At 38.7% G+C, this 17,590-nt stretch overlaps 1 protein-coding gene across 1 annotated transcript in view; it reads left to right on the plus strand.

Moving 5' to 3' along the window:
* Window positions 1–17,590, plus strand: part of LOC101580438 — a 409,418-nt gene that overhangs the window by 313,143 nt on the left and 78,685 nt on the right. The window contains exon 19 of the mRNA XM_023712057.1: window positions 9,911–10,070. Coding sequence (XP_023567825.1) covers window positions 9,911–10,070 — 160 coding nt within the window. The remainder of the gene's footprint in view (window positions 1–9,910; window positions 10,071–17,590) is intronic.

A 17,590-nucleotide genomic window follows, 5' to 3' on the forward strand; every position in this document is an offset into this window, starting at 1 on the left:
CGTAGTGATCCGCCTATTTACAGCCCCCCAAGAGCTGGGATTACAGGTCCGGGCCACCTCGCCCAGTCTTGGAAAGGCGAGCTAGAGAGGCAGAGTAGGGGAGAGAGTGGAGAGACGGAGACGGGAGCAGGAATGAAGGCGCGCAGTACAGGAAAAAACAACTACACGTGAGGCAGGCAAACGTTCCACACTGCTAGGATGCGTAAGGAGAAGGAGTAGGACCCGCAGGTGGAGGCGGGGCAGGAGCGAAGGGAAGGAAGGCGGCGGGCAGGGAGACGAGTCGTGCACACGGCCCTGCTGCACACTGCACGTCAGCGTTGCGCACAGACACTGATAAAAGTGATGGCGTTTGGAATTCACACCTCGCAAAGTGTTTATCTCTATTTATTTATTTTTTTATGTATTTGGTACAAGGCCTATAGGGTCTACAGGGTCTCACTACAGGGATCGGACTTGTAGAGATCCTCCTGTTTTCAACCTCCCAAGCGCTGGGATTATAGGCCCGCGCCATCACGCTCAGCCTGTTAACTCTATTTAAATAATTCTAAAATGTAAAAATTCTTCCTCATTTCGAACTTTTACAACTATTTGTTGTGTTTTTATAAAGATTTATTTTTAATTAAACTCTGTATTATAAGCCATGGAGAAATCTTTTGCCGTGGACAGGGTCAAGCTCTAAAAGAGATCTCTTTTTATCTTTAACTTAATTTAATTTTTATCTTTAATTTTACTGCTCTATTGTTTATATTTATATTAGTTTTAGATGTCAGTTGTTTGCCATTTTAACTTATTGAGTTTTATTTTAAGTAATTAAGTCGTCACATTGTGTTCCCAGTGTGATCGACGGAGTGAGCCTCTTTCTTCTAGAATTCTTTTTCAAAATGTACTGCTTACCAAGCATTTATTAATGACCATTTAAGTATAGTATTGGCATCAGAAAGCAGCTGTGAGGGGTATTTGGCCTCACAGCATATCTGGTATCATAAAGGCAGTTTAAGTATAAACCCTTTATCTGAATTCTACCAAGGCGATGTAGGCCGCTTACACATTTTGTATAATGCACCAAGAATGAGAGGTTACAATTTAAGTGTCAGATTTCTTTAAGTGTTTACATTCCTGAAAGCTGTATACAAATTTAAAGGCTGGTACTCATGATAGTTAGTTCTGAGGGTGCTCAGGTCTTCTTAATCATTGATTTAATAGTTCCAAATAGCCTCTCAAGTTTTAGCTGCTGTTACTTTTTGCAAGAAAATTAATTCAGATTAAAATAATTTAAAGACAGGTTTTGATGAAAGTATTATGAGTATACTCATTGTCTAAACATCATGTATTAAATGATCCAAGATTTTGCACTTTCTGAATCAGCCTTTTTATACCATTTTTTTTTTTTTTTTGGTGGAACCAGGGATTGAACTCACGTCCTTGCACTTGCCAGGGAAGCACTTATTCCATTTATCCATCTCCCTGGCCCTACCACTTTCTTTAGTCAAGAGAAAATATTATTTACCATGTTGAGGAAAAGATTTTAAATTTTTTGTAATATAGAACTAAATCATGTTTATCCCTTGAAATTGTCATCTGGATTATAATCTCTCCATGCTGGAAGGGTAGAATGGGCTATGCATATTAAGTTATACTTGCCTAGGAATAGAGGTATTTTAAGGTTTTAGATATTATACTGTGTCAGCTCTGGAAAACAGAAAGATCGTAATCAAAATAGTTTGTTGCTGTGGGGCCATATGAATAGGGTATTGCCCCTTAGACCCTATGCTTCCTGTTGCAGGCTAGTGAGCTTTATTGTATGCTTTAAGCTTTTCTTCATCATCTAAAGTGTTGTATTTGTACCTCAACTCCATCTATCTATAGCTGTAAGAATCTGGAGGAAATAAATCAAATATTCTTTAATATGTTTTTATTTCTTATAAAGACAAAATAAAAACTGTGGTCGGTTGAGATTGCAATAGTTAATTATTCACTTTATGAATTGATTTTTTGTATACATTAACATGCTTCTTTGTGTGTGTGTGTGTGTGTGTGTGTGTGTGTGTGTGTGTGTGTGTGTTTTAGGGAAGGGTCTACAGGGTGTTCAAGCTGTCACTACTAGATCAGACTTATAGTGAGCCGCCCATTTACAGCCTCCCAAGAGCTAGGATTACAGGCAGGAGCCACCATGCCCAGTCTCAATTGCCGTCTCAGAAGGCCCTGGGGGTGGAGCCAGCATGGCAGGCCTGGGAATGGAACCTCTGGCCCCTGCACCTGCTTCTAGGTGCTTTATAACATGCTTTTAATATTTCTCTGATTAAAGAATCTAAAATGATGCCCTGAAGCTTGGCCTTTCCTGCAGTGCTCAGGAAATAGGGTGTGTGAGCTTTGCAAAGCAGATGTCAAGGTGTGTGGACCGTGATGAAGGGACAAGGCTCGGGTTGTCTGGCTGGTGCATTCCAAATCCTTGCCTTGAGGTTGTTGGGAAGTTTTCTCTCCTGCTTTCAAACAAGGACTTGCATCTAACAGTGTACTCTTTGTGAACAGTGCCTCTCTCTACTTCTGTGCGCATTTCCTATTATCTCTACATCTCCCTGAAGATTTTTCACCAGCCTTATCAATTAAACAATTGAATGAACAAATAATAAAGCTGAGCAACTGCCACAAACTTAGGAAGAACACCTGGTGTTTCAATGGCACAGAAGTTGCCAAGCTGGAATGAAAAATAAATTTTGTCACATGAGAACATGACATTGTCCCACAGGAGACTCAGGACAAATTTTTTGTTGTTGTTGTTTCATTCTCTTATTTCCCTTCTATACGAAAAAAGGGCCTGGAATACAGTGGAACATAACAAATATCTGCTGAACTAACAGGAATAAATGAAACAGCACATTTTCTTTCATGGTGAAGGTGCATCTTCGAAATAAATACGATTGACAGCCTTCATTTTCAAATGACACTTTTTCTCTCCAAGAGTTTTTTATTTTGAAATCCCGAGGCAGAACCGAATGGAGTTCAAGACGATATGCACACAGCTTTCATGCAGCATATTAATTTGACTTAGCAGAGCAGAATGTTAGTTTGACTTTTTAGGCAACCACCATCAGTAAAAAAAAAAAAAAAAACTACAGTAAAGTGTGGACAGGCAAGTTAAAATGCCAGAGCATTGTTCCTAGCAGGGGAAATGCGAAGCATTTAGATAAAACACGTTTCAAAATCCAAGTCACCCAGGAAAATGGTAACTGTATCACAGATACGGAAGATTCTCTGCCTTTTTGACAACTCTGCATTAACCTAATAATTCCAAATCTTAATTCTCCTGGCCCCAGCCCCCATTATCTGCCTCCTACCCAAGGCGTCATTTCTCTCTAATGATCTGTGAAGAGGGTAAGACAAAGCCTTGGGAGGTGCTCAAATGCAGATGGGTTCCTAGTGATCTTGACCACACTTTCTAAGGAGTCATTAAGACCAAGATAAAGCAAGGCCTATATAACAAGAAATGTAACTTTTGTATCTGCCAAGATCAGTCAAATCCTCTCAGGATTTACCCTGAAACCCTGTACTGCGGTTTAGATCCTTTGTCAATGTCAGCCATGTGCATGAGTCACGGCCATTGCTTGACCAATTCGCTCCCTGTGAAAGCCTGAGAGAATGTTTTCTCTCCATGTGACCCTCCTTAGGCACACTCTACATCATCGATCACTTTCCTCTGTGGTGCCATAATCTCCTTGATCAGAAAATTTGGGCCACAACTGAGTTACATGATATTACAGTACAGGTTCTCCTATGTCCTGAGTCCTCACTGACCTTGAAAGACTAAGACCAAAATGTTGGCTGTCCTTGCAACTCTTCTTTTTCTCTAACTTTTGGTCTGCAAACTTAGGTTGTTAACTCTCCAGAAGAGAAACTTATTATTATTACCCCACAACATAGGCGGTTGAGCTTAACCTCACTATCTGTCTGAATATCAAACATCTTAGACATCACATGGAACAGGTATTTTCCATCAAATGTTGATATTCTGCCCCTGGAAAACCATGGAAGGTGTCTCTGTCACTAGTGTGGCTTCAAGGCCTAAGCGGCAGCTTTCTTTCCCACTGACACCGATTATGATCCCAAGGCCCTTCCTAGGTCCATGCTTTCCTGGGGCCATGCCTTCTCAGATGAGTTCGCTTTAAGACAGGGTTGCCTCTGTTCTGGTTCCTTTCCTCTTTAAGATTTGGGTTTCTCTAAGACAGATCCTAAAATGGGCCCAGCAACCTGATCAATTTGAGCCCTCAAGGGAATATCATTCAGGATGAGCTGGGACAGCCAGTCGTTTAAGATGGCCATTAGAATAATAACACTCTAACTTAGCCAACATAGAAAGCTACTCTGTGACAGTGATCTCAGAATCTCCAAGAATTGATTTGCAACTTTTCTGTCATAATAGCCTATGAATTTTCATATAGAGATTACTCAGAGAGCTTTCACATTTCATGACATTGTTCCTGCCAAGGAGTTCTTCCATATGACGCTGAAAGCAGCTGTAACAAAATTTAAAGTATACAAAAGAATTTAAGCATTCTTGGTACTTTGGACCACCCCTTGTATTCCAAAAGGTTCTCAAAGTTGGCATTTGGAAAATAAATTTCTAATCCCCTCCTGCCCGCTTTCAAACTCTTTTTACCCAGGATTTCCTTTCCTCGAATATGCCAGATGAGTGTGTGTGTGTGTGTGTGTGTGTGTGTGTGTGTGTGTGTGTGAGAGAGAGAGAGAGAGAGAGAGAGAGAGAGGGAGAGAGGGAGAGACAGACAGAGACAGAGAAGGGAGAACAGAGAAGAGAGGGTAGAATAGAGAAGGGATAGGACAGAAAAGATAAAGAATTTGAGCAGTTTCCTCAAATTCTCCTTTCCCTAAAGCCCTTCATATCCACCACCTCTGGACTCTCGCAGTTCCATGTGTGCTCTGCTTGTTTGTTGAGTTCTAATTGTGAAGCAGCCTCCTTGGCCCAGCATGCCCAGCCGCCTCCCAGCTTACTCTCTCATTAGCCATCCGAAATGCTGCCTTACATTACTTCTTGCTTATTTCAGTCTGCTCCTCTCACTGTAACCAGAATAACTTTTAAGCTAAAAGATTATGCATGCATCACATCTTGTCTTGAGCTCATGTACTATTGCCTTTTTTCCTACGTGTAGTCTTAACTCAGAGCCTGTCCCATCCACATGGCATGAGTTGATGTAATGTTCTGTGCACCTCCTGTCACTGTGTCATCCTTACCATCAGCCCCCAACCCCTTCCTGAGGTGCATACCTTACGTAACTCTTCTGCTTGAGCATCCATCTACCATATTCCCAGGATGTGGCACGTAATCAGTGTGAATGAATATTTGCTATCTGGATGAGCAAATCAATGAAGACCAAGCAGAGAATGATTTTTCCCCTTAAAACTTGAGACCATGCAACTTGACCTCACTATTACCCAGCTATGGTAGGAGCGTCTCTGAACACGAACAGAGATAGGAGTTTTGATTATTTTCTACTATGTGCATGCTTTTATTTTCTGAATTTCTTTTTGCTTTTTTCAAAAATTTTCTTTCTCTTTGTCTTAGTTACTTTTCTCTTATTGCTGGGACAAAATACGCAACACTCAAAAAATCAAGGAAGGGAAGGTTTATTTAGCTTACAGTCAGTGGAGGTTTCAATCCATACTCAGCTGGCTCCAAGGCAGAGTGGCACACGGCAGAGGGCAGCAGTTCATGGTGACAGAAAACAGCAATAACAAAAGGGAGGTATAGTGGCAAGAATCGTGCCAGAGGCAGGGGACAAGCATCTCTCCCTTACTTAAATTGCATCCAGGCTATCTGCCCTAGGCTTGGTGTAACACTCACACGCATAATCCCAGCAGCACTCACAGCCATAATCCCAGGATTGGATTATGAATTAATCACAAACTCTAGAAACTGGCCCAGTGACTACATAAGGCTTTAGGGGAGGGGGGTATCTGGAGACAAACCATAACATTTCCATTCCTAGAGCCCCAAAGATTCACGTACATCCCTTTGTGCAAAAGGCATTTTAGTCTAAGAGTTTCCAAAGTCCTTACAGTTTCAGCGTTGCCGAAAAGTGTTGGGTATTTTGTCCCAGGAAAAAGAGAAAAGTAACTGACACACTCTTTCTTCATTCTCTGTTTTTTGCTCGCCATGTTTCTGTTCACATCAAGGAAGTATCATTCCAAACAAAAGCCATGTGAATTTCAATTACTACTAAAAGGAATGGTGGATATTTCAGGTTTTCTAGAAAAGCTCCAAAGCTATCTTCATACATATCAGTCCTTGTATGTCATACACCTCTTTGAAAGTGTTGGACAGCTCTGCTAAAGAACATGTGGTTTACAACACTGTGAAAATAAAAGTGAATTTCAGCAAACAGACGATGAGGATGTGACAAGAAGTTTGACTGTGTGCCACATGCTCTGAGCTCTCCATTCTAATGGAATTAAACCAGCAAATGAGAGATTTTTCGTTTATGTCAGAAACACACACACCATTAATGTGTAAAGTCACACCGACAAACTCACTTGTCATTATTGGAGTTGGAAATGAACCGCTATATTTCATTTTTCTTTTTCATATACATATTTGCATTTGGAGGTAGTTAAAGTTATAGATACCATCCTTAGTATGACCCTTAAAAATAGCGCAGTAGCCAAATGTTCACACTTGTCCTTTTTTAGCTTTAAAAGAAATGTCACATACTAGGTTTCTGTAAATGACCCACATTCAGATGTGAACCAAACATAATAGCTTCTGCCACTCACCAAGCAATGAATTGCTGCAAATGTAGGACACAGGGCAGAGGACGTGGTAAATTACTTTGTTTCACTGGCAATCCTCAGCACCTGTGGCATAATGTGCGACCTGTTTTATACACAGTAATGCCTAAGGCATTGTGGACAGGTGGAATGTAGTTTCTTTTTTAATTACATTTTGATGAAATAATTTAAAAATACAAAATATTCAGACCTGTAAAATACTTATATTGTTGCATAAAATCCAAGTTTACACATAGAATCCTACCAAAATGTATATTTCAATGGAATATCATAGAATGTTAGATTTTGATTTAAAAGACAAACCTACAAAAATTTCAGTAATACAACGAATTTGCACATCCTTTTCCTGGAGTCAGAAATTGTTAAAAACTTTTCATTTCCTTTTTCTTTCTTTTCTTTTGTCTAATATGATTAAATTCCTTCAAGTTTATGTAATTATTTTATTTTATTTATATTTGGTACAGGGTCTCACTATACAGCTCAGACTTGGAGTGATCCTCCTGTTTTCAGCCTCCTCAGCACTGGGATTATGGGCATGCACCACCATGCCTAGTCTCTGTCTGGCTCAGCATGCCTGGGGGAGCGAGGCTGGCACGGCAAGTGGTGCTGGCGATTGAGCCCTGGTCCCTGTGCTTGCCTAAGCAGGCACTTAGTCCTCTGAGCTATCTCACTGGCCCTTATAATTCAATTTTTTAACATACATGTAATAGCAGAAAAAGTGTGAACATGTATCTTAGTATGTCAGACCCACTTGAAAACACTGAACTTTCCTGGATAAATACAATCATGAAAAATTTAAATTTATATTTGTATTGAGTGATTCTAATGTTGAATATATACAGAAAATTGTTGTTTGCTCTCTGTCTTCAACAACACCAATACAGAATTTGTTATGGCATTAGAACTGTTTATACGTTGCTTACTGTTTTAAAAGTTCAGTTAACATTTTGTTGAATTCTTTAATATTCTGAAGAGAACCACAAATTGGACAGATTCAAGGATATAAAACATGATAAAATATCCCAATATCCAAAAGGAAAAAGTAATTTGCTTTTGGATCTGCATTATGCTGCATGGCTAATCATATCATCAAAAGTTCTATAATCATTATTGTCCAATGTATTTATTTATTTTTCTTTTATACATAAGGGCATAGGATGTTTCCTCCTCACTGTGTAAACTGTCTTTATAGAGCTGTAATATTGGCTACAGACTAGTAAAGGTTGGTAAATTGGCTTGTTAAGAACACATCATGGAGTTTTTCCCTTGAAAATGCCACCCAAAATGGCAAGAGAAAAAAGATTGAAACAAAACTAAAACATAATTAATCTTTGTACAACTTCCTGTATTCCAATGGGCCATTTTGTTCTTTGTCAAAACATTTGTTTACCATCCTGTAGATGTTTGAATGTTTACATAATTATTCTTTCACACAAAATGAAAGAGAAATAAAAAGAAGAGAGACATTTTGTGGGCAAAAGAAGCAGAAGCCGGTGGAAAGAGGACTGTAATTTCTAATTAATTCAAACTTAATTGCACTGTTGATAATCCTGCACTTAAAATCTTCATATAGAAAATGTTCATGGTGGCACATTGACAGCAATTTAACTACATTACATCTTGCTACCATTAAAAGAAAAAGATGAATGTTCCATTAAACAAGCTTAAGAGAATGACAAAGACTAGTTCTTGTTTAACAAGCTAACTAGTAAATCACCCAAATGGTAGAGCCAGAATCTCAATGCACAGTAGAAGCAGAAGTTGTCCTTGAGGCTCCAGCTCAGTGTAGAGTGCTCGCCAGTCATGCTCAGGGTCCTCAGTTCAGTCTCCTCAGGAAAAAAAAAAAGAAGAGAAGATGGAAAGATGGCACTGGCCATACAATAGATGGCAAGACCAAAAACGTTTTCACTGTGTGGCATGCAGACTGGCTTTATGACACCTCGACGACATGGGGTGGTGAGTTTCAAACGGTCTATGTTAGTGGCTTAGAATCAAAGAATCAAACTGTAGCTCAAGGAAGTTATTAACTTGTACTGTTTTGACTCAACTCAGAATGAAATAAACTTGAGGTAGCTTTGAGTTCAGATGTTTTCTCTGTTACCTAGGAGCAGTAAGACAATTTTTTATTGTATGCATTAATACACAAGTACAGGATTAAGGTAGGGTTAGACTAACACAATGAATGGGACTAAATAGCAGTGAACTCAGGATGGTATAGACGTTTCATCTTCTACGAGTATAGGAGCACTTAATAGAAAAGCTTTGCAGGTATTGACCTAATTAGCACCTATTGCGCTCATCTTAGTGTGACATAGCCATATCGATGAGATAACAGAGTTCCTACTATGGGGCCCTGAAACTGAGTCACACAGGAAGCATGAATCCAAGTTCAAATTTTCTTTAGACAAATTCCTCACATTTGAACTAGTTTAAGAATTGAGAGCCCTAATAATTGGTCAATTATTAGTCTTATTTAGACATCTAAAACTGAATCAGGGGCTGGCGAGATAGGTCAGTAGACTAAGCCCTGCATGCCACCCAGGGCCCGCCCGCCCCTGGGGAGGGCTGAGCCAGCAACTGAGTCTGGTCATGGTGGCGCATGCCTGTAATCCCAACAATGGGGAGGCTGAAAACAGGAGGATCACTTGAAGTCTGAGCCGTGTAGTGAGACCCTGTACCGCATACATAAAATGAAAAAACATAATTAAATAAAGCTGAATCAGTAGATTTATAGGAAATAACTGCAAAACACCTATATGGCTGTTGTCAGGTTAGGGTTTTGCCAAACAAACTAGCATCATGGAGTACAGGGAGTAGCAATTTATTACACTGTAGTTTTATTTTTAAAAAGTTCCTTGATGCATTATCATCAAGTCAATTTATCAGCTTTTACTAGGAAAGGGAAAAATGAGCTAAACACATAGAAGTTGATAAAAATATAAATCTAACGAAAGACTGATTATTATTAATTTCCCATTCATGTTATAAAGAAATTATCTGACTATTAAAATGAGCTCAATAAACAGACATTGATGGAAATGTATATGAAAACTTTGAGGAGAAAAACAGTATTTGGGGAAAGTAAAAGGAATAACGGCCAGTTGTATTCTAGGTTGGACTGCGACTCTTGGCTGCTGGATGCTTTTCAGCGCATCCATAGCGAAGAAGCCAAGTTCTTCCTACCGTACGATTTGGAGATTTCAAACCAGGAACTAAGTTACATAGTGAAAAGATCAGAGCAGTGGAGAGGAATCCATGGGGAAAGAAGGAAGGTGGGTAGTCCAAAGCTGATTTCTTTCTTGTGCGTACTAAAGAAATTCACTGCGCTCCCATTTTAGCAAGAGGTTGTATGTTCTAACGCTCCCGAAGCTATTTGTTGTAGTGTGTGCCAGCGGCTTGCAAATGTTGCAATTTGGCTTTGTACTGGTTTTGATAATCAAAATGAAGAAACTAGACTGGGTAGTTCTTACAGATTAGCACAATTTTTTCTAAGAAATATTTAATAGTGTGTGCATTTACATGTGGTCAAAGTTCACAAGGGTTTTGAGGAGCATAGGAGAAGCTAGTAGTGGGACTTCTTCACAGGATGAGGATGTTGGCCTTACAGTAAGCTGTAGTGAACACTGGAAGGAAAAGCATCTTCTGCTGTGCTCCTCCTGTGAGCCCCTTTCAATCCAGTTCCTGATACTCATCCCCCATTGGTAATCTTCCTTACAGATTTCTTTTGGGGTAGCCGCATCCTCCACTGCTTCTACTCTATCAGCGCCTTTCAAGGTTCTGTACCTGACTTTTCCCTCTTACTCTGCACTTTGCTTTTTGTTAACCTCCTTTAAAATTCTCTTGCATGTGTTGAAGACTCTCAGGTGAGTGTCTGAAGGCTGGGTATCCATTCTGAGTCTCATACTGCAGGGCCCAGCGGCTCAACTTGCTGAGTCCACGTGGGTGACCCAAAGGTGCCACAGGTCCACTGTTGTCCAGATAAGGCCTACTTTACCTACATTGCTAAAGAACACACACACATCACCTTCATGAAGAAGTCACTTGTGCATTCTCTGGACACACACGTGTTCATCCACTTTGACTCAGAAAAGTCTCAAAATCAGAGTTTTTCTATATATTTCCATGTTTTCTAGAGTTGTCTTTGATCATAAAGCCCTATCGAATTTACCCTCTTAATGTTATTTGGCTCTAATCAATTTCTCCTGAGAACACCCAGGACTGCAGCATTTGACTCAGGTAAGCAGTCTCTCTTCTCAGTCTGTGAATTCCTGCTTATCTGCTTGCACAGGGGTACTCCTAGCGTGACACTGTAACCCCTCGTTCCTTTGTCACAACCCCTTCCATAACTGCATCACTTGGAGAGCAAAACCCCACATTCCTACTACAGGATAACTGCATTTTAAAATGATTTTCTACTGCATCTTTATCACTTTTCCTGTGTCCCTATCCCTCCCTCCTCTGCATACTCCACGTCACTTTTCAGGACTTAACACAAGAATCTTCTGTGTGGGGCCAAGCCAGCGGGATCCATTTCCTTGTCAAAACTTCCTGTTTCAGTTGATTTTTCCAGCAATAACACAGTCTGAGAATTACCTGTTCATGTGTCTCTTTCTTTTAGACTGAAATATCTTTGTGGAGTTAGAATGACTTCTAAATCTCAGGCCAGCAAGATAGCTCAGCAGACTAAGCATGTGCTTTGGCAAGTGCAGGGACCAGGATTCGATCCCTGGTCCAGTGTGCTGCACTGGCTGCACCCCCGGGGTGTGCTGAGCAGGTGACCAAGTCAGCGCATAGGGGCGCATGCCTGTAATCCCTGCCCTGGGAAGGCTGAAAGCAGGAGGATCACTATGAGTCTGAGCTGTGTAGTGAGACCCTGTACCAAATGCATAAATGAAAAAAAAAAAAAGGACCTGTCTCTCCTGTTTGTTCAATACATAAAAGAACATGTGCATGAATGGTTGAAAAATTGTACCTATAGTGATTTTTAACACCTACAGACAGACAAAGAGAGAGACAGAGAGAGAGAGACAGTGACAGAGACAGAGACAAAGAAACAGAGACACAGACAGAGAGACAGAGGAAAAAATAATGCTTAGTTGTTATAAAGAAAATCGAGACAGTTTATGAAGTTAATTAATTCTTTTCTGTTACATTTGTGCTTTTCTTTGTAAAATGATTCAACTGACTTCATGATAGGCAAGAACTGGACTCAGGAAGAGACCTCAAAGCCTGAGTGTCATATTTCTCTGTACCTTCAAATGGATCAAAGAAAAGACAGTTTGATTAAATATAATTGAAATGAACAATTTAATCAAAATCATTAGATATTTTATTTTTTGCCTTAAATGCATTTAACTATTGACAGAAGCACATTTATTCGTATAAGTGACTACCTGTTCCTTCACAACCAGTGCAGACTTAGTCTCAATCAGTCAAAGGAGGTCATTGAGATGTCTATCCAAATAATTGGAAAATCCAGAGAACGTCTGTATGTCTTATTTCTGGGTTATGGATGTTCGGCCTACACAAACATCCTCAAACTGAAACAGACAGACATTTTATTTATTTATTTATTTTTATGTCTCTCCATGTCCTGGAAATTTGCACCAAGAAATCTTCCGGTTATTTTTTGTATGTTCATATTCTCATGCTTTCATACTTGCTCACTTAGTTTATTTCAAAGAGGAAGCAAGGAAGCCCTATTAAATAATTGATGTGTTAATCTCAAGATATAATGCCAATTTAATTGAAAACAATCATCTATAATCTAAAACGCCAAACTGAATGGAATAGACATTTTGATACAAAAGTATTTCAACTAAGTAGTCTAGGCTTTTCATGCTTTTAAAATTTGATCTAGATGTTTGCCTTAGCACTAGCTATTAAGCACATGCTTATTTTTATGATCTGGAATAAAAATTGTCCCATAAATGGATACTTTATAATATGCTTAATTTCATTTTGTTAAATTGATGAATGCAAAAGCACAGGGCATATTTGCAGTATGATGAGAATTTAGGATTATTGTATTGTATAATTTTTATACTGTTCATATGTGTAATTTGTCATTTGTGGAAAGACAGCCAGATGATAATTTTCAAGTTTTTTTAGTCATTTTTGATAAAGAAAAGGTCACTTTCAGTAGTCAAAAAAGACATCATTCTATTAAACTAATTTGCCTACATGCAAATTTTGTCATTTTTACCTCATTAACTATTCATCATGGAGTAAAAAAATATATATATTCATGAAGGGGCAGCTCACAGCCTGATGGAGCTGGAACTAATATTTTGCAACTCTAATGATTTTTTGCATCCTTAATTAGATAGCATAAGGTTGATATGATTAGGTCAGGATGTAGTGTTTTTCATTAAAATACATTTTAGAAGCTGTATTCATAATCTGCCCTTGCAATTAAATAATGAGCCTATGAATTTAATATTATCGACCCAATTATTATCCCATGCAAACGTATACCTTTAATAAATTTGTGCCGTAGGACCTTCATTAGCAACAGAAAGAATGATATTTCTAGGTACATAGATTGAATGGCAATGGTTACACTTATATAATGGTTTTAAATATATCAGGAAGAAAAGCTTCAGTACCTAGGCATTTAATTCTAAAATGTGCCTTACTATTTGTTGAAGACTAATTTACATAGTAATTATTTTCTTAAAGAAACTACCACTTTAAAACAGGCTATTGAAACTCATAAAAATAGCAGGCTAGTAGGTGGAGACGGAGGGCTAGAGCCAGTTGGCAGTGTGGGACAACGGTGTGCAAATTTAGAGATCTGCTCAAGAGCAAAATTGGAAAGCATAAAATCTAAAAGGTTTATTTCTCAGGTATCTATATGACCCATGAACAATTATATGCAATTAGTGTAGATTATTGTTTTGTGCTCTTTTAGAACAGTTTTAATACAATGGAAGCGTGTACAGGTCCCTGAGAACTGCCTGTTGGAAATGTGAACACATGTAGACACAGGTTACTAAAATAACCTGTGTATATGATACTAAAAATAGTATCATATCAGGGCACTCTTTTTTTAAAAGTTGCCACTGATATGATACTATTTTTGTGTACTATTATAGTGAATATGATTGACATTTTCAGTTTTTTCCTCATGAAATATTATTAAGAAAGCTATATAGAATTTATTTTTAAAAGTATGGCAGATTAAAGTGCATGCAAGCAGGTGCAGGGCCTGGAGGTTCAGTCCCCAGCTGTGCTGAGCCCCATCCCCGGGATGTGCTGAGAGGGCAATTGAGACTGGGCATGGTGGTGTGTGCCTGTAATCCCAGCACTTGGGAGGCTGTAAACAGGAGAATGACTATGAGTCGAATCTAGCAGTGAGACCGTGTAGACCCTGTAGACCCTTCCCTAAAATAAAAAAAAGTGTGTAAAACTGAACCCATCTTTAGTGGTCAATCTAAGCATTGTTATCTATACAGCAAGCTGCAGACTGTGTATCATTAGTGTTTTTGTACCAGTCCTGTTCATTTCTGCTTGGGAATGTGGGCAGGATTGGGAGCAAAGCTTTGATCTGGGTTATGAAAAGCAAAGTGGTAGTCAAGCAGATAAAATGGAAGCGTGGTGATCCAGGTTTAGCAGGAGGAAAGTAAGACGTTTTTCCATGTAGAAAGAGATGAAAACTAGGAGTGTAGTAGCAGAAAATATTTAAGCATTTTAGAAACTGAGAAAAATTTGTTTTAGCCACAACAAGGGTCACGGGCATGGAGGTCAGTATGATGAGGTAGACTGAGAAGCAGACCTTGCCCAGTGGCAGCAACTATATTTTTTCTCACAGACCATAGAAAGCTGCTGAAAGTTTTAATAAAATGAAGAAACTCATTCCATTAAGAATCCTGGTTGTATTTGCATTGAGTTCTAGAAATTGTTTATTTTAAAGCTCTAATATTTTATTTAGAGGCAGTAAATAGCTTAATGTACCCTATTTTAAGCATAGTTTCATGTTCCATAATTAAAGATTGTTTGTCCTTTGGAATAGGAATGTCTAAATTATCCATGGAGTTTTTTAACTCTACAGCATTCACTTCTGGCCCACATTTCCCCTCAGCCAGTCTAGGTGGAGGCATAGGCAGAGGCCAAGAGCATTTCTCAAGCTTGATGAAGGCTTGACAGTAGGTAAGAGTGAATAGAAAACCACAATGAGCAGATCCAAAGTAGAGTGCAGGAATGAGGTGGGCGAGCACACGGAAACAGAGGCTGAGAAGCAGACTGAATCCAAAGAGTAAATGAGGGGTAGTGCCTGGCTGCCCAACAAAGGGCCTGCCTCCTGCAGGTTCAAGGGTAAAGCACCCAGTTGCCCTGATGGTACAAGGTGGAATCAACTGAGAACTAGCTCAGAACTCAGGGGCATCTGACTTAAGGTCACACGAGGAGGACATTTCGGGGCTCTAGATGTAACACTTCTGGTCTCCTGATTGTGGTGTCAGTGGAATTTTCTACCCACAGGGTTTCCTTGTGGGACATCATCTTTAAACTGACTGAAAGCCTTTTGATATCAAGTGTCAGATACTAGACTATGTTAATCCTTTTGCATAAAGAACGTGTCTTACTGAATATAACCTAGAATATGCCGAAAGGATTGCAAAGCAGGTTTGGTTCAATAATGACTATATATTGTAAATTCTGCATCCCGTGTTATCTCCTTTTTGCACTAGCACAACTTCACAAGCGGACACCATCACTGGGACAGTTATCTTTGAAAAGCCCCTGTGCACATGCAGACTGCTACCACAAGCACCATGTATATTGTAGCTCAGGTGTAATGAAGAGATTGACACTGACCCAATTAATTCGAAAAAGATCAAACAGTATAGTATTAAAATATAAATAAATATGATTTTTAGAAGTTATATACTGTCACAATGGAATTCTTCTTTTATTTTATTTTTTAAAATTTTTTTTCTCTGTTACTTTTTTAATTCATCAAAGTAGAACCAGAGGAGAATGTTCTGTTTAGTAGGGTGACTTGGCTAATACTAATACGCATTGCTCTTTTTATCTCCAAATTTCTAGGATGTTTGTTTATAAGTTACCCAATATATTGTTAAACTTTGAAAAGGTCGTATGGCTACAGAGAGATTGACTTCTTTTACAAAGTGGAAATGATAAATAACAGCCAGATACTGAGCAACTAGGAACTTCCTGAAGATACTTCACATGTTTGGATTTTATTGTTGACGAAGACCTATTGTGTTTTGCTAAGCACTTTCCGCCTTACCTCAACAATCATTTCTATTTGAAGTGAAGTATAATCCATATGTTTCTGATTCATTAACACTTAATTTGTCTGCATCCCTTTACTGGAGTGCTATATAGCAGCCTTTTCATCTTTTTTATAAGCTCATGTTCCTCAGACACAGGAAATCAAGTTTTTCTAAGGGTAAACAAACTCGAATGCAGAGACATGAGAAAGCTTTGCTTGTAATGTACCTATTAGCTTTGAACTACTTCTGGACTTGGTATGCACATTGTTTTCCGTAGAGTTTTCTAAGATTGAGAAATAGCTATAATTTACTGAGATGCAATATTCAGTTTTCTATTTTATTATTTGTTAAATTGTCCTCATACCTTACATTAATTTTCCCTCATGATAAAACAGCCAAATACTAATATATTAATGAATAAGTCATTAATGTTCATTATTTGCCATCTTAGTATTTATTTTTATTAATAATGCAGGAGCTATTTATCTTTCAATAATTATGTGGCAAACAAGGAGATTTGAAGTAAAGCACTGAGCAGTGTCCTTTGCTTTTTTCTTTGGGAGAACAGTGTTCTTTAACAAGAATGAAAGTCACTTTTCAAATCTTATTGATGTCTGCAAAACACAGTTTCTCTAATACTGCTTGCATGTATATGGACTTTAATGAAACTAAAATACATCATGTACCCTATTGTCCATTCTTTTGAGCCTATCTAATTACTACTGCAGACTATTCTTTAAGCTCCTGACAGGCACAAACCTTGTATGAATCACCATTGCATAAATGTCACCATAGTACATTCCCTGCTAAAAGAGCTCATTTGATTGAATCATTACCTATTTTAGTAGATGGTTCAAAGAGAAGATAAAAGGGCTGGCCTGATAGCTCAAGGGCCAGCCTGGTAGCTCAGTGGACTAAAGCTCCTGCTTAGACACAGTGCAGTGGCCAGCGTTCTGATCCCCGGCATGCTGTGCCGGCCCCACCCCCGGAGCAAACTGAGACTGTGATTGAAACTGGGCCTGGTGGCGTGCACCTATAAGTCCAGTACTTTGGAGGCTGAAAACAGGAGGATCACTATCAGTCTAATCAACATAGTGAGACCCTGTAGACCTGTCCTAAATGCAGAATAAATAAATAAATAAATAAATAAATAAATAAATAAATAAATAGAAAGAATAGATAAAGAGCCAGAGTGTCAATCTTACTTTCTTGAGAGTGAAGGAAGGGATCACAAATGGCTGTTCCTGTGGGTCAGGCACTATACACACAATTTGTATATTAATACATTTAGTTGTAAAAGCAAATATATTGGATTGTATTAGTTTCATTTTACAGGTGGGAAAAACATGTTCAAGAGGTTACTTTATCCATTCATTTATGCATTTATTGACTCCTTTTTATTGATAGTATTTAATAAAGAACTTTTCTTGTATAGAAATAAAAACAGTGAAATAAAATACTAGGGGGGGCTGGAGAGATGGCTCAGTGGTCTAAAGCACCTACTTAGAACAGGCTTAGCAAAAGCATCAGGGACCGCGGTTCGATCCCCCAGC

Source organism: Octodon degus, unplaced genomic scaffold (assembly GCF_000260255.1).
Source record: "Octodon degus isolate 3935 unplaced genomic scaffold, OctDeg1.0 scaffold00023, whole genome shotgun sequence".
In the NCBI taxonomy this organism is placed as follows: domain Eukaryota; kingdom Metazoa; phylum Chordata; class Mammalia; order Rodentia; family Octodontidae; genus Octodon; species Octodon degus.